General features: G+C 45.5%; 1 protein-coding gene across 2 annotated transcripts in view; it reads left to right on the forward strand.

Moving 5' to 3' along the window:
- TOX3 (TOX high mobility group box family member 3) overlaps positions 1-18286 on the forward strand; it is a 98853-nt gene that overhangs the window by 57226 nt on the left and 23341 nt on the right. The window contains exons 2-3 of one of the 2 annotated variants that reach the window (XM_037141564.2): positions 11717-11782; positions 16027-16281. In XM_037141564.2, the coding sequence (XP_036997459.1) occupies positions 11717-11782; positions 16027-16281 (321 nt within the window). The remainder of the gene's footprint in view (positions 1-11716; positions 11783-16026; positions 16282-18286) is intronic. The other variant, XM_037141565.2, reaches the window with a different exon arrangement.

The raw sequence follows: 18286 nt of genomic DNA on the forward strand, positions 1-18286 counted from the left end.
AAGGCTTGGCAGACTTTAGCGACCATCACAGTGGGTGATGCCCTGTGCACAGAAAAATAAACACCTTACTCAAACGTCTTTAACCACTGTGAAGCTGCCGATGGCAGGTGCCCCTGATGCCAATCCTGAAGCTGTTGCCTTATCAGTTGAGTGCCTACTGTGTGCTGGGCCATGAAGCTGCAATAGCCAATGAGGCATAAATGGCCTCTGCCCTCCAGGGCACAGTGTAGAGTGATGTACAGGTTGCCATGGAGCTTGGAGGAGGAGAACGCAGTCCAGCCGGGAGTGGTCAGGGTGGAGCCTTTTCCAAGGAGTCGTTTTCTGAGCATCCTTGAAGATGGTCCCCACTATGCACCTCAGTGGGTCTACTTCTTACAAACAAAGTTTGCACTGAAGTGCCCGTGACACAGGAGAGATAGGCAGCTCTTCCTCCCAGGGATATTGGAATTGATCATGAGATGCGGCTCTTTTGGAACCTGAGCGCCGTAGTGCTGGTAACATTTGCCTGTCAGTGTCTGATCTTTTGGGGCCAGGGGAAGGGGTCCTTCTGATTCTTACAGTGACAGTGAAGAAAGGAGCCACCTTTTCCATCTGTACTAAATGGCTCTTAGCTGTCACTTCAACGACCTTGGAGAAACCAGAACAGACCAAGCATGACTGTGTTACCAGTTGTTGTTAGTACAGAAAAGATCCCCACACTTTGCCACATGCAATGGAAGAGACATAGAATGGGCATTGTTGTTATTTCCTGGAAGTCGTACTCTGAATCTTCCTGTTCCTGTTGACTGGTCTTCCTTGTCCTTTGAGCTTAGACTTCCCTCCACCTACAAATGTACCTTTTATCCGTGCAGCGTGTCAGAGCTAAACCTCTCCAAGGTGAAGTCTATAGTTGTTGGCCCCCGTGGCCACCCTCCCTCTGTTCTCGCTGTTCAGAACATGCGTGTTCCCGTGTCTGCCCAGCCTGCTTTCCTGACGATTGTCCTTTGCCCAAGCAGCTTTCTCCACCAGAGTGCTCTCATTTCACAGACAAGCTCCTACCCACCCTTCAAGACCCCACGCCAATGGCTCCTCTTCTTTGAACCCTTCCGCCAGCTTTTCCAGAGAGAAGGCTGTGCGTCTACCCTGGTGTGGCAGGCGCCCGCCTTGGGGGGTCGAGGGGGTCCTTCCCATCAGAGCTCTCCTTGGGTGGGAACTGAGTCTCTCTCGCAGATTTTTACCCAGTGTCTCCCATTGTCTCTTTTATAGTGTAGGCACTTGATAAATATTACAGGACATGTTTTACTTACCCATCTGTTTTCCCCAGATTATCACATTCCTACTTTTCCAGGCTCCTCATTGTTAATTTTCTTACATTTCTCCAGTGCCTCTTCCAAGTGACACTTTTTGCCGGGGACGTTGTGTCCTCTCGCTTCTCCTGACACAAAGTTCTGTCCTTTCCTCCTTAGAACAGAGGAAATAAGTTCAGAGAGGTGTCAGGAAGCAGTCTCCCTGATGATACCCAGCTTGTAAGTGGTAGAGTTGGGATTCGAACTTCGGTCTCTCTGGCTCGTTCATTCACTCCTTCGTCCGTCCAACAGGTATATGCTGAGCACCTGCCTGCCGCCCTGGGCCAGCCGTGGCCTAGAACCAGAGGAAGCCCCATCCATGCGGATGAATTCCCCGTCATCATGGACTGTCCATTCTACTGAAATGAGACAGTAGACAGACAGACAGGCAGACAGCTGAATGCAGTGAAGTCAGGCAGTGACCAGCCCTCTGTGGGAACAAAAAGCAGGGGAATGGACAAAAGACTGAGGGCTGCGCGTGTCCTGTTAGCCAGGCTGATCTGGGGAGGCCTTCCCGAGGAGGGGGTGTTAGCAGAGCCTACACACACCAAGGCCGGAGCAGAGGATGGTCCAGGTTGGGAGGAAAGCGGGTGCGAGGGCCCAGAGGAGGGAGTGAGGGGCAGCCAGGGCAGTGATCCTGGGACTTGGTGGGTGACAGCAGCCTTGGGACCAGCAACCAGATCACGTGGGGACTGGCCGCCCATGGACACGAGTTTCTGTTTCCTGTACGTACCGTTGGGAAGCCATGGATTGGAGTTCCTTAAGTAGGAAAACTGCCGAGTGCTGTTCTATAAGCCGTAGCACTTTGTAAAATGTATGTGTCGCTCTATTTTGGTGTCTGCAAAGCGCATCGACATGTTACCCTGGCCACTGGTGCAGACAGAAAAGGTGGCTTTCGGCATAACCCACTTGGTCCTCAACACACCCAGGATGAGGCAAGTGCTACTGTTAGCGCCGTGTTCTTGGTGGGAGCCTAAAGCACACAGAAGCTCAGTCAGTAGCTTGTGCACAATTACCCGGCCGACAAGGAGCTCAGCTGGGATTTGAACTTGCCCTCAAGACAGAGTAGGTCGCCTACCACCCACAACTAGTTCGGCGAGATCGCGGTTCCGCGGCAGTTGGGTTAACTTGACATGACGTGCTCTCTGTGTTTCGTTGCCCTGTCTGGGCACCTGCAGCGTCATGCTGGCCTCGGCGTGGTCTTCACTGGTCTTTTTGCTTCCCGGCTTTCCAGTACTGCTCTTCCCAGTCTCTTTCGCTCCCTCCCAACAAAGTCCTTCAGGGACCATCGTGTTGGGGGCATTGTAAGGCCTTCAGATTGGCCAGAGCTTGGCTGCCCGCCGTCTCTCCCGGCTCACCTCCCTTCTCTCAGGACCTGGCACCTGCCCCACAGCCGTGTTGGCCTCTGCCCTGTCCTTGGAACCAAGCCCGTGCACACTTCAGTCTGCTGGGGTGCTCCCTCCTCCGGCCGTCTTCCTTGGTTCAAGACTTGTTACTCACCGTGGCCATTCCTTCCCCTAAACTTGCGGGCCACTTCTCAGTTTCAGTCACTGACGGGCCCTCAGTTTGATAGATACGTGTGCCCATCACCCTGATTGTGCTGTCATCTCTGAAAAGCAACAATCGTATCGTCTCCTGGAATGTTCTGATGTCTTCAGCAAGGCAGATGGACTTCCCCAATATGTCCTCTTCATCAGCATCGATAGGTACTCACTTAAGGGTTGGGAGGGCTTTTCGGAGGAAGGGCGGTGATAGACCAGAATGACGTGGGAAGTGTGGCCCCTGAACAGTGTGTGTGCTGGTTACCGTTGGCCTGTTGTGTGTGTGGTTACAGAAACCCAGGACCTCGTTCTCCTGTTCTCCGACTGTGGGTCATGCTTGGTTGCTGGGCCCGCCCCCAGGGTTGCTCCATTTTTGCTAAAAAGCAAATGTGATGTGGGAAGGTGAGGGTGGGCAGAGGAGGGCAAAAGGGAGAAAATTGGGACAACTATAATAGTAGAGCAATAAAACATTTTTTTAATCAGAAAAAAAATAAAAAGAAAATGTGATTTGGAAAGCCTAGGAACCTCTCCTCTACTTGCATTTATTTGTGATATTAAACAAGTGCAGTTGGTTTTAATTTTTTTTAATCCCTGGCCACTTCTAACTTGTCCAGATGGTTCTGCAATTCACAGACTCAAATGCGTCCAGATCATGGAAATCCAAAGGCCTCCCCGTTTGGGGAGGGCCCATATGTTTAGGCATTGTTGTTCTGACTGTGGGTCCACAGAACTCGGTGAGAAATCTGAGAGTGGAGCTTGCCTTCCCTGCGTGGTCCAGCCTAGGATGCTCCGTCTCGCCTCCTGGCCGACGGCCGCCTCACGAGTGGCTGCGTTTGCCTGTAGCAGCTGCTGCTACGTCAGCGTTTCAGTAATACCCTCCTCAGGTAGACAGAGAGGTTTATGTACAAAAAGACATTTCCACCACATTAGTCTGAAATGAGCCAGGCTAGTCCTTTTCAAGTGTTAGTGTGTTTTAGAATTCCTGAGGAACTGGCTAAAAATACAGTAACTTTTAGGGCCCTCCCTCCCCTGCCTAGAGATTCTAATAGAGTAAATCCAAGGTGGGGCCAGGGAATCTGCATTTTCAGCAAGTATCCAGTTATCCTGTGGTCCCCTCGCACCACACTGGGAAACTGACCTGGACTGTAGAGCGATTTTCTTTTAACAGAGATTTTTAAACAATAAAAAAAAAGAAAGAAAGAAAACCAGCTGTCGGATTTCATCCTCAAATGCTTGCCGCGCTACTGGCTTCCTCTTCTAACTCGTCCAGATGGTTCTGCACGATGGTCCTCGCCTGGGGGTGAGGTCCTGGGTTGTCCTTGAAGCTCTGTCCCAGCCACCTAAGGCCTGCCCTGAGCGCTCCAGCCCCATCCTCCTAGGCCTCCGTATATTTTCTGGGAAAGCGTTAGAGTAAGCTTTAGTCTAGAAAATGCTAACTATCTCTAGCATAAAAAAATACTACTTTTATACAACTCATCCTGTTACCATGTTTTCCCCCGTTGGGCACAGTCCGTGGAGGGACCCGGGGCAATGGGTGCTTGGCTTCTCCTTTCCACTTGGATTATGTTTAGACCGTGCCCTGCTTGGCCTGGAGAGCAATTCTACATGTCATCATTTCACATCGAGGAATTCATTCAGTTGAGATTTAAGGAATATCTGCTGTCTATCAAACATTCATGGATACCGGGACATCGGTGTACACAGTGGGAGACTGATTCTTTTCCCTAAATTTACATTCTAGCAGGCAGGGAGAAAGACAGTAAGTATGTCGAAAGGTGTGTGGGAAAAATCAACTAGGGGAAGAGCATAGAAGGTGCTGGAGGTGGAGGCCTGGGGTCATTAGAGAGAAGGGGGCATTGAGGAAAGACCCAAAAGGAGGGGAGTGAGCAAGCCCTGGGGACGTTGGGAGGGACGACATTGCCTACCAAGGCAGCAGCCAGTGGAAAGGCCCCGAGGTGGGGAGGTGCTGTCTAGGGTCTTCAGCAGGCGGCCAGCAGGCTGGAGTACCATGTGTAGCAGGGAGACTGTCCGCGAAGACTCGGAGAAGAAACCAAGGCCAGTGTGCGGATTTGGGCATCTTCGCCAAGTGAATGGGAAGGCTCTGGAAAGCTTGGAGCAGAGCGATGTGATCCGACTTGGGTTTTTGAATGACGTCCTTGGGTGTGTGCTCAGAATACACTGTGGTGTAGGGAGCACAGCGGAGCTGGGGCTGGGGAGGGGCTACAGCAGTGACCCACGGAGGTGGTGACACGTGGTCAGCTTTGGGTATCACCAGAAAGATGAGCCAGCAGAAACATGGGAGACCATGTGGACTCGGGCATGACTTTTGGCCCGAGTCACCGGAACTAAGCCAGTCCCCATCAAAGGAGATGGGGAGGCTGCGAGTGGAGCAGGGTTGGGGGGGAAGAGGAGGAGTTTGGTTTTGCTCGTAGGGTTGATGGAGAAGCCTGTTGACCCCAAGTGAAAGTGTGGTGGCAGTTATTTATATACATGACTCTGGTGCTCAGGAGATAAATACCTAGGAATTTTTAGCATGTGGAAAGGCCAATAATATTTTTGTAGTACGGGCTTCCCCTACCGGGAACCCATCCTTCTCAGTGTGCCTGCTGGTGGTGTTGTGAGAGGCTGTGTTTGGCTTCAGTGAATTTTATTTGAGGACTGTTCGCCCACGTCATGATGGGTGATTTACAAGTGCACCTGCCCACACCGTGCTGAGTGTTCAGCAGTTTTGACCAAAAAGGACATGATCCCCGTGCCCCACGCTCCGTATTTACCCAGCCTCACTCCAAGCAACTTTTTTTGTTTCCCTGGGTGAAAAAAGCCCTCCAAGTGAAACGTTTTGTTGATGTGGAAGAGGTCAAACAAACAAAAATGGCAGAAGCACCAAAAAAGCATCAAAATTGAGTTCAAAAACTGTTTTGAGCAGTGGAAGAAAATATCTCGATAGGTGTGTTGCCTCCAATGGAGAGGACTTTGAAGGTGACTGAAGTTTAAACAGTTTTTAAAAAATAAATACACATTTTTTATAAATAAATTTTGATTTTTGGGCCCCCCTCATGTGTAGGGATATATATATATATGAATATATATATATCCCTACACATGAGGGATACATATATATATATATATATACACATATATATAGCTATATATGTGTGCATAATTCTCTCTGTATAATTGTATATACACAAGTAGCCAAGTTGTGTGTGTGTGTCTGTATATTCTCCTGCTAATTATACCTCAGAGTCCTCATCTGCCAGTTTTGTGTTTCCAAACCACTGTGAACCCCTCACCTTGGGGGTAGACTCTCTTTCTTCACTGAGTCCTTCTCTGTTTCCTGATTGGGAGCTCCAGGCCTACTCCCGAGAATTTTTGGGGGGTGGTGTCATTTGCCATATTGGGCTTGTGTTCACTCCTGTGGGTCCTGTAGCCTGGAACAGATCCCCACTGAGGAGTGTGGTTAAAACACGGTCATCTGCGCTAAGTTGACCGAGTCGACCTGTTCTTTCCCACGGAGTCGTTAGCAGAGCCTGGGAGAGACTGGACGTCGCCACGCTGCCTCCCCCATCACGTGTCGGTGCTTGGCATGCTTGGCCCACGATGGCACAGTTCATCTGTGTCAGCAATGACAGATGTCCCTACTGAGGCATCAAATTAGGTTGGTGTCTGCTAACCAACCTAATGGGAACCCGGAAAAGAGAGTTCAAGAGATGATCTTTTTTTAAAGGATGAAATTTATGCCATTTAGCTGTTTGATGCCCTGTGTTTATCCTGATTTATTAGAAGCCTATGACGATTCTTCACAAAATAATTTCAGTGGGAATGGGGTGGTGTGGACTCAACTGCCTTGGGATTACAGACGGCTTCTCGTCCGCGCTGCTCCGTGGCCTCCCCAGCCTCTTGCTGGATGAGCTGGACTTAATAGCAATCACCGTTCATTTCCTTTGGCACCTCACATGGTTTGACACCCCACCAACACAATGGTCTTTAATAACTTTTTTAAAACCCTGTGATACTTCTTTTTAATTGGTGTCCTTCATAAATTGGTACTCACTGAAGCTGTAATTACTCAGTAAGCAGCAAAAGTAAATCTACTTCCAAGTGCAATGAAGATGTTCTTTTGTAAAATTATGAAGAGTCAGGCATACTCAGAGCAACTTCATTCTGCCTTATGATTAAATTTGGGGGGATCATCTGTTAGAGCCTATCAAAGCGGCAAAGGCCTCATAAATGCCCCCCGCCTCCCAGTGACCATTTGCATGTCTATATGTGACTTTTTTTCATAATGTTTGTATGTTCTCCTTGGAGTAGTTAGCTCTCTTTCCCATGGTACTCATTTACAAATACTTTGTTTTGACTCCTGAAATCTAGAAGCTCTTTGAAGGAGCAACGATGAAGAGTTACCACTTCGAAAGTCTGGAAATAGGCCAAATGAAGGTGACTTACAATGCAAAATTCAGAAATTCTTGTTGATTTGCAGAATGCCTGCACTCTGCCATTGCACACAATTAGCTTATTATCTTTTGTAAGGATTCAGGGAAAATAAAAAGATACCATGAGCAAAGAGTTTGGAACAAGGCTTCCCAAAGTGTGTTCCCACAAGGCATTGGGGGGGCCAATCAAAAGGAGGTGTCCCACAGAAGAAAATATACTGGGGGGGGCGTTACTGTCTCACCCTCAAGAAATACGTGCGCTTCATCCATGTAGGAACCTCACCATCATCTTCCCTATTTTGTCTCCGGTTCCCACAACAGCACGTTGTGGGTTCTTGAAGGGTTAACTGCAGGCATTGTGACGCGTCAGAGATGGCGGGGTCTGCAACCTTGGCCTTACTTACAGGGCCATGCCTCCCCTCCCCTGGGAACATTTCATTGGAATCTGGAACCTTAAAATGCCCCCTGGAAAGTTCTGGCTTTGAGCAAGATAGATAAGATTGATAACTTTTAGCATGGAATTGATCGGTGAAAGAGTCCAGGTTTTGTGCAGGTTGGATTATAAGTGATACAGATTGGGAGGCGGGATGGAGGTCAGACTTCCGTGTTTGGATCTGATTGGGGCTAGAAGCTTGACCCCTAGAAGCCTCTGTTGGTTAATTTAGAAAATGGGGATAGTAATTAGGTTTATCTAACTGGTCTTGGGAAAACAGATTACCCTTGGTTGCGCTTAGGAAAGTTCAATAATGTAGGTAGAAGGCTTTCCCAGGCAGACACATCATTATCATCATCTTCATCACCATCATCATCATCGCCGCTCTCAGACAGACGGAAGTGATGCCATTACTCCAGTTAGGATGGGTGAAGATGAGACACTGAAGGTACAATGGGATTCCTCCTTCCCTCCCTCCCTTCAACGGATCTTGGGGTGCTCATAATGTGCCAGGCACTGTCCTCAGTTCTGGGGGTGCCAGTGGGGGACACAATCAAGGCCCCTTTCCTCAAGGACCCAGAATTTCTTATAATGCAATGTGTTTATCAAGGTCACTGTCTCTTGGAACATTAATTATACACAATGTAGTTGCAGTTCATTGTTCAGAGATCATTATATTACAGACCTGTCCCCAAAGAGTCACTTTTTCTGTAAGAATCCAATCCCTTCTTATACAAACAAGTAAAGCAGGTTCATGGGTTGCGTTTGAAAACAAGTGAAGTTATGCTAGCATTACTCGATAAGCTAAGTCACCCGGAAAGTGGCGTCTCTTCCAACATGGTCAGGGTAACCACCCCAATTGTGGGGGTCAGAGATACACCGTGGCTGGTGCGGCTCAGTGGACTGAGCACTGGCCTGCAAACCAAAAGGTCACAGGGCACATGCCTGGGTTGTAGGCCAGGTCCCCAGTAGGGGGCGCATGAGAGGCAACCACACATTGATGTTTATCTCCCTCCCCTCCCCTCTCTCTAAAAGTAAATGCAATTTAAAAAAATACAACACGCAGCTAAATTTGAATCACAGATAAGGACCACTTTTTTAGTCTCAGAATATCCCAACTAGCACGTGGCCCATACTTATCCTTTTTTTTTTTAAGTTGTTCATTTGAAGGTCAGATTGAACTGGGCTCCTGTCCTGTGTTTCATCCGACTGCCCTAAACCGAGGGCCCGGTCGCCTGGTAGGAGAAACGCACTGCCTGGAACACGGCAGCATCTGAAGTCATCTCTGTGGAGGGCGTGTTGGACACCCAAGAAAACAGAGACCTTTGCTTCTGTTGTAAAGGGTCAACAGCCCTTCCACCATGATAGCCGAGTGTTTCCAAATGAAAGCCATTACTTAAGGCCTTGTACAGATGCAGAAGATACGCAGGGTGTGCTTTGGGCCCTCCAGGTGAGAGCTCTCTGAACGCCCGGACCCCTGGGGCCCCCCGGCTTGACTGAACGCCGAAGCACCTCCACGACCACCGCCGAGTGGCTCACTCAGTGGCTCACTGGAGGTGCCTGCCCCCTCGGTACTGCTTTTTCTCATTTCTCCAGGGCAAATACTAATTAATGGATACAATTCACAGCTGATTAGCTGTAGTTTCTTCAGTAATTACATTCGCATACTAACTGTTCAGAAGAGGATTTCTAACCCAGTTCTTATTTCACTCTCAGCTTAATTTGTTTTTTTTTGAATTGTTTAGGCCCTTAGTTTAATAGCCATTTTATTTTTCTTTGTTTTAGATGCTATTAGATAATAAGTGAGTTTAATCTTTAAAAAAGTACTCTCTGATAATGAGCTGTTGGCCTTAAATGGATTTCTAACTCCCCAACAAAACCTACATTTAAATAACTTTAGTGTTGAAATGCAGGCCGGCAGCGGTTTGGGGAGCCAGGATTGATGCGTGAAACACACATCGTGACCCGAGTTCTCCAAAATATTTATGAAGAACATGAGGAATGGAGACCTGAGATTTGAATTCTAAGATCATTAATTCATCAAGAATTCCAAGACAGAATCTACTTTTTTCCTGCATAGTTTGAACATTGGAGAAACATGGAGGAAGCGTGTTTGTGTGTGTTCGTTCCTGTGTGTATGTGTGTGCACACGTACCCGTGTGCTTTAATTTTGAAGTCACATCTAAGCCACTCTATTGAGGCATGGTAGACATTCATCCAACTGCATTTTCAATGTCTACAACTTGATAGTGTGGAGATAACTTTACATTTGCTTTTGATACCACACGGCTTCCAAGAAACCTGATACAGGCCTTTCTTAAGCACAGACAAATACCTCTTTCCGGATCCTTATAAAGATATTTGTCCAACTGCATCTGAGAGCTCACGGTGTGAACGTGTGTGGAAGCATCACTGCGCAGGGTGGGATTTTGCTTCTGCGGACCAGCCCAGCGCTCTGGGACCATTCAAGTCTTGTGTGTGAACCCCACTGAGTTCCTGGGTCCCTGACATGATGATAGAGTGTAGCATGTCAATCCTGCTTTGTGCACAGGCCAAGAGCCCCCCAGAAAGAAGTGTCAGAGGATTCACATCTATGTTCTATTTGGTCTCCCTTTCTCTCCCCTGCCCCTGGCCTTGGGAACATTGTGCCTTCTCCTTTAAATAATGACTAGCTCTGTTTATACTGGATAGGTACATTTCACCCTTTGGAGAGCAAACCTCTATGCTATTGAATGCATTAAAGGAAGAAAATCATCCACTCCGTAAAAACGAGGGCATCCTTTTTACTCTTGAAAAAAATCAGGAAAATAATACAACTCCAGCTAATTTTGCCCACAGAGCCTTTCCATCTTGCCAGACTGATAACAGAATGTTTAAAGCAACCAACGTGCCCCCTTCTGCCATCCAAACCTGAAAACACATTTCTGCCCAAATCCAAGTTTAACATTTTGATAACAGGTCTCTAGAAGTAAAGAGCTTATGTCTGAAATGCTGATACAGTCTTATTTGTGATGGTCTGAATGGCCTATTGTGTTAGGGAATTAAATAAAAATTGCTGCGTTCATGGGCTCCGGCTTATTTTTTAAACCTCTTTGCACTTAATGTTACACTGAGAGATTAAATATCACTATTTTCAGCAGCTCTGATGGATATAGATATCGTTTTAAACTCTGGAGATTTAACAAAATATTCTTTAGTCTTATTATTTATTTATATTCACACCACACCCCATTCACTAGAAAATAGAATTTGAGTCCTGGGAATTGAATTCGATTCCCTTTAATTCACATTCTTAACCTACCCACAGTTGCGACATCTGTTCTGGAAAAGTAAGCTATGAAATCGCAACATGCTTTAAAAAATGTGTCAAGGTGATTTTGGGGGGGGGAACCTTTTCTTTCTAACCTCTGAGAAATGGCGGCCCCATAAATAACACCCGCTGGTGGCCAGTTGGCCAAATATTTGCAGTCGCCTCTCTTTGCTCTTGGTCTTGGTGAGAAACAACACTCTTTTCTGGAATGATCGAGTTCTCCCAACCCCCTTTTTTTTTTAAATTTTTATTTTGTTGATTATGCCATTACAGTTGTTCTATTTCCCCCCCTTCATTCCACTCCCCCTGCACCCCCACCCCCACCATTCCCCCCTTTAGTTTATGACCACATGTCTCAAGTTCTTTAGATTCTATATTTCCCATCCTATTCTTGCCCTCCCCCCTGTCTATTTTCTACCTACCGTCTATGCTGCTTATTTTCTGTACCTTCTCCCCCTTCTCCTCCTCCCAACTCCGTTTTTGATTTTTCTGAGGGAACCAGCCTACAGGAGAGAATGGAGCATTGAAACTGCCCGGGTCCCCTTCGCTCTGAGTGAGCCCGCTCTCGCACCCCAACGCCAGCATTCCTCCTGAACCCCGCCCGGTACTGAGTAGCCCACCGCAGTCTGTTTGCTCATCTGCACATGAACCTAAAACAATCTGTTTCCTTGCAGTTCGGAACCAGCAGTAACTACATGAACATGGCAGAGGCAAACAACACGTTTTTCGCAGCCAGCGAGGTAGGTGCTTCCCTTCACGTGTCCGTCAGTGTTTTGTGGGTTCTTTAGATCATTGAAAAGGCTCCAAGGAAAAAGCCACGAACCAAATTTGTCTTCCTCGTACGTGGCCCAAGGCAATGACGTAGGAGGAGGGGACACGGGAAAGACCTGTTGGAAAGGAAAATAGCCCGACACGTCCCACCCACGTGTCCAAGGCTGCGGCGAAGGTTAGCAGCTCACACGTATCTCTCGATAAAAAGAAACACGTCTGCAAACAAAGGTAATATGGGAGAGAATATAAAATCCGTCCATCCGTACACACTGTACTGGTGCCCATGCAGGTAAGCAGTTATTTGGGAAACCAGATGGACGTAATATTCAATAGGAAATATTTTAACTTCACGTAGCTCCGGGGATAGTTCCACTAAATTGCCATGATCTGGGAGACAGTGGGGCAGAACAGTGGCCCTGTTTCGTGGGTCTTGGGTGGGAGAGATGTGAAATAAATGTTTTGGGTTTTTGTTAGCACCTCACAGCCTAGTACAGTGCCTGGCATGTAGTAGGTGCTCAATAAAGACTGACTGAATGAATTGAAAGGATGTGGTCATGGCCGGGAAAGCTGAGAGAATGTAAAGGCAGCAGCTTGTCAGCTCTGGGTTTGTCTGCAATCCACTGGTGCAAATGGAACACGCACCTTCTTGTTTTTTTACCAAATTCCTTACTTATTGGTTTAGGGCTGTTGTCTGTCTCCCTGACTTACCCCCTTAACTCTCCCGAAAAAAAACCTCGATCTTGATTAGACCAAGGGAGCGGTTTCCAAAGAATGGTAGACTCCGACATTGAAGGTCTTACTTATTTTTTAAAGATTTTATTTATTCATTTTTAGAGAGAGGGGAAGAGGAGGTGAGAGGGAGAGAGACATCAGCGTGTGGTTTTCTCTCCAGCACCCCATTTTGGGGACCTGGCCTACAACGTGGGCATGTGCCCTGACTGGGAATTGAACTGGTGACCCTTTGGTTCGCAGCCCGTGCTCAATCCACTGAGCTGTACAAGTCAGATTGTCGATTTTAAAATAACAACAAACAGTGACATCAGTCCAAATGGAACCTCTGGGCAGTTCCTATAATAAAAAGTCCTACTTTCCCAAATATATTTGAATACGGGAGAGCTTGACCCTGGAGAATGACCATCGTAATGGCTTCCTCAATGACCTTGGTCCCAGGAAGGAGGCAAGTGACGTGAAGGAAACTAACCTTGAGAAATCATTAGAAAATAGGGGGAATCCAGTACTAAGGGTACGTGTGTAGATTAATTCCTTTTCACAGTGACCACCGACTCCCTAACCAAAGAGACAGCCCAGGGAAGGGGACCTGGTTGGTGCGGGCTGCTGTGCCATGTGCGATAATGAACACGAACCCCATCTGTAAGGACAACATGATGTTTCATTCTGGAGGATTTTTTTCCCCTACATTTGAATCAAACATTGATGAAAGCTCCGCTGCCAGCAGCTGCTCGGAGACAATTTAATTCCAGCTGTGATAATTCACCATGTCAGACATTGGCGGCTGTGTGTTGATACAACAGTTCTCCAGATTTGCATTTTTATCAAAAGGAACAAATGTTTTGAACATTTCGGTACAGATGGTATTTAACCATGTACACACTGCTTTAACATGTTCAAGGTAAACACTGGGAAGTCAGTATCTGTAAGAAGCAATCAGAGAAACTCTACATGACGAATCTGCTGTGGGTCCCGCGGCTCTGTGTGCAAAAGTCGGTGGCTTTTGTTTCTGCTGTGGGGCTGTTAACCTACGCGGTTATTGCTATAACCTCAGATAAGCAGTGCTACATTTTTGTTACATGTTAACGTTTTGTTACATTTTTCTCCAAGGCATGCTTAACATTGTCTTTAATATTTCACCTTTCTTTAAAAGTGGTTAAGAGTTTTAGCATTTTCTTGATTAGGCACTGTCGTATAATTTTATTGTATGGTTTTACTAGGTTTGATATAGGTATACTAAATCCTAACTTAAAATTACTTTGTCTTTTTTAAAAAAGTGTGCTCTAAGGACATATTAATAAGATGTCCCTCTTTCTAGTCCTTCACAAAAATGAAAATGAACACCTCCGAATTTTGACTGCCTGGCATAAGCTGTGTTTATGTTAAGCGTTTAGAACGCGATCTTATATAACAATTTCCCTGCGCATCATTTCTGAACAAAAAAAAAAATGGAGCCCAAGTAAGTGTTAATGCACTACATTATAGCATGTGCCTAATTTCCCAATCACTGCATTAAAAGTAAATTTATTCTTTTTAACATTTTAATGAGTGCAAACTAATTCAGGAAGACTTTAGGCTTGATGCCGTAAAGTCGAAATTGTGCCTGAAACCCATTCCCCTCGCACAGATATCGCCCTGTAGATAACGCAGGGGGGACGGGGATCGTCGGAGTTTGAAATCCACACGTTTGCTTCATGTGTTCGGTCTGTGTCATGCTTACCCTGACCATTTCTAAAGTACTTTAAATATTTATTGAAATAATATTTCAAGTGTTAATTACAGTGGTAATGAAAACAGCCAAATGCCACATATCAAGAATGAGTGTTTATCCGTATTGTTAATGTGATATGTTAGATTTCATTAAGCAGTAATGGGGTAGCAAATGAGTCACAAATTACAGCTGCATCTGTTACTAGACCGCATTAGTGCCAAAATAGCAGCAAATGCAGTCACCGGGTTATGTTCATTAGCCAACCACGCTTGCCGCCAATGCGTCCCTTTGTGTTTGGGAACTCGGGGTACCGTAGTAAGAAAGCAACACCTTTGGGGGCTCATTATTAGAATAAAGATGTCAGAAGATCTAATATTCCTTTCTGGCTTTCACACATGTTTACTCAGCTGTAATGGTTTCCGTATATGTAATCTGCTAAGGACCTCAAGCTGTTCGATTGTCCATCGTGGCTTAGGACCTTTTTATATCCAGTGAGATAAAACAGTGACCGAGGACAGGGTCTGTATGTGGGAAGTGCATTCTCTCCCTTCAGTGTGTTTCTGCTTTCTCTCAAGTGCTCGTTCAATGATATCATCAGTTCGTAGTTTGAACAATGAGGGGTTTCAGCTCTAAATGAGTTCTCTTGACCAATTACAGCAGATTCAAATGATCTTGCACCAATTCATTCTTCAAAAATGTTATTAATAATACATGAACTGTACATTTGACCCTCTGAGCTAAGAATAAAAAATATGAGTGCCCCCCCAACCCAAGCTCTTCACTCTACCAAAAATAATATTGTAGGCCTTGACCACCCCCACCCCTACCCCCAAATCCAAGTTCTAGTTTAAGAACTAGAGGTTGGCAGAGTGGAGCAAAAAGTCCCGATTTACGTCACAATGCCAAATTTCGTAACATTGTCTTCAAGAATCATGGCGATGAAGGAAGCAGTGCGTTATTTACTCTTAGGTCTTGAGAGGTAACGCCTGTCTAAGTGAGCCGCCTCCATGGAGTTCAGATGTATCTCTCAGTCTACCTCTGATGTTCCTCCTCCAGGTCGCATTTAGAAGTCGCAGACTGGCAGCAAGTGCTCTGATAAACACATATCAAAATCTTCACGTAAAAGGCAATAACTCTTCTTACAGTTTACATAAAAGCACTGGAACCTTTTAATAGATGTCTGATGATAGGCCTTGTAGAAAATGTCGCGTTTGTAGACGGTAACGATTTCCGCAGAAGCATGCCTTACGCTTGGGAATATGTCAATAAGGAAATGGGAAGAGCAAACCACAAATTGAATATGACGAGTTTTCTATGTTGTGACAGCAAGTAAATACGTGTAATGTTCGCTTCTGGATTAATGTGCGTGCGCACCACGGAAGCGTCAGCGTTTTATGAAGCATGTGGGCAATGCAGGCGGCTTGAGCCGTTTCGCTAACATATCAATAAAGCGGCAATTTGTTATATAGCCAAATCTAATGTTGCTGGTGCTCCAACTAACAACAAAGACAGATGTTGCTAATTAAGTCCGCATTAAAAAACTATTAATACTGATACGCCTTTAAAACCATATGATAATGAGACTTAAATCTTTAATCAGAATGATCGGCAAAAAACTTTATATATGGCAATCTGTGTTTAAGATGTTTTCATTTGAGAAATAAATATTTGGCCTAGCTATGTAGCGTTTTCATGCAAGATCTTTTTCCTTCCGGGGAAAAGGACGGTACAGGAGCAGAGTACAAAAATTATCCGTATTTTCTTTCCTTTCAGCAGACGTTCCATACGCCCAGCCTCGGGGACGAGGAGTTCGAAATCCCCCCGATCACGCCTCCTCCGGAGTCAGACCCTGCCCTGGGCATTCCAGATGTGCTCCTCCCCTTTCAAGGCCTCAGCGACCCCTTGCCCTCGCAGGGCAGTGAGTTCACACCCCAGTTTCCCCCTCAGAGCCTGGATCTTCCATCCATTACAATCTCCAGAAACCTCGTGGAACCAGATGGCACGCTCCATAGCAGTGGCTTGCACATGGTAGGCAGCTGGTTGTTTGCTTGAACGTTTTTCTGTCCTGGGTACTTCTCATGCTAAAGATCTAAGGGTTCCCGTTCTGACACATGCTCATGCCTGTCTGCCGGGGCACACGTGGTTCCTCCTAGTGCCCTGCACACCCGGTACCAGATCAATCCCTGGTGTTGGACAAGAGGACGTTGGGTTGGTTGACGGTCACATGCAAGAGGATGACCCAACCAGATCTTTCCTGTGGGAAATGATTTTTCAAAAGGTCAGATTCATGGGTTTGGAAGCACCCAACCTTCCCTTGCCTTTGGTTCAGAAAGTGGTGCTCTTGAGTTGAAAGGTTGCCCGGGTGAGAGTTTAGAAATGGTTGCCCTTGTCAGGGGCCTAGGTATTGCATCGGGTGGATTATAACATAATGTTTCTGATACACAGTATGCTCCTACCTCAAATGAAACACCAAACTGTGATAGGAGAAGAGGAGAAGAATAGTCACTTACAGCCAGCAGAGGAAAATACCGATTCAGTTATTGTGTGAAATACACCTAATTGTGTTATTTATTGTCACAAACATTGAATAAGGCACTCCAGAGAGCCAGGATTACTAATGCAATCATTTTGTCTGTTTTTCTTAGTGAGCAATTATAGTCAGCAGCCACCAGAGTAAATCTGTTTAAGTATTTTCACTCTTCTGCTGGGATTTTTGTTTTGTTTTGTTTTTCACTATCGTATATAAAGCATTTGTGTCTATCCAGGTGAGGTACTGAGCAGAGATTTTAAAACAAGATCAATAGTTTACAAGACTTTTTTTTTTAACCCCAGTAAAATGAAACAGATGTGTTGGTATAACAAAAAAACAAATCCCATTGCTTGTTTACATATTTCTCTGCACATCAAGACCACGCCAGTGGTGTCTACTGGTTTCATTGTTAATTCCCCGGATAACAGTAGACAATTGCAAAACGTGTAGTGGATTAGCGCTCGGAGATTGCCGCATGCTCTCTGAAATATAAGATTACTTTCCCAAATAGGATTGCGGCAACATGATTTTCTTTGCCTGTGATCTTTTGTGTTTGAGCTGAACATCAGGGTTTTGATTTTTACTTTTTTTGTGGGAAAAGAATGCAGCCAACAGTCGGGAAAAGCCTTCAAGTGTTCAGAGCTGTTCCTTGCCATGACAAATAATTGTTTCCCATGGACTCGCTTACATTTTTGTCCCTTCGACACTAGAAAGAAGGATTCTGTCTCTCTTCCTCTCCAATCAGTCTTGCAATGTTGTGCCTGGAAAATGATAAAAATAAAAAGGGTGTTTAGTCACCAAGAGAGTTACAGGGTTCACCACCATTCATAGATGCCCAGCTGGGCTCATTAATGTTGCAGAAATAGTTAAAAAGACCTTATAATGCATGCTCAAATGTATACTTTATTACATTGGTAAATATTTATTAATAATATAGGAATCTGCCTTTAAGTTAAACATCTGATGAATTACTTTCCCTTAGAGCCATAAAACTGTTATTGCTGCTATAAAAAAGTGTAAAGGAGGCATTTTGACTATGAAATTTCATTTCATGGTCAATTGAATTTACTACACTGGAAAGAACTGAAGATGGAATCATAAAATAATTATGATATTCACATACACTTAAAGAACAATGCTTTCACGGACTGGCATTAGGAGAGAGGACTCAATTTTTAATGCTGCTTTCATAATGTATCGCTAATCACTACAGCAGTTGAATTATTTCATTGATTTTTAAAAGTATAAGTACATTAGCTAAGGGCAGGCGGTTGTCAGGGTACTTCCCCGGACCACATCACATATATTGGTGCCTTTCTAAAGTTTGGCTGAATGATATTTATTTTGGCTTGAAACAAACTAATCTTGTTGAACATTCTAGTCGAAGTCCACCTTGAAGAAATGTCATGGGGTTTTAAATCACAAATGTTGGGGAAAATAAAATGTACCAGGACAGAAGGATGATGAATACAATGTGTCGTTGGCTTTGTTCTCTGTACTACT

Source organism: Artibeus jamaicensis, unplaced genomic scaffold (assembly GCF_021234435.1).
Source record: "Artibeus jamaicensis isolate MK-2021 breed Jamaican fruit bat unplaced genomic scaffold, CSHL_Jam_final contig_3152, whole genome shotgun sequence".
Lineage (NCBI taxonomy): Eukaryota > Metazoa > Chordata > Mammalia > Chiroptera > Phyllostomidae > Artibeus > Artibeus jamaicensis.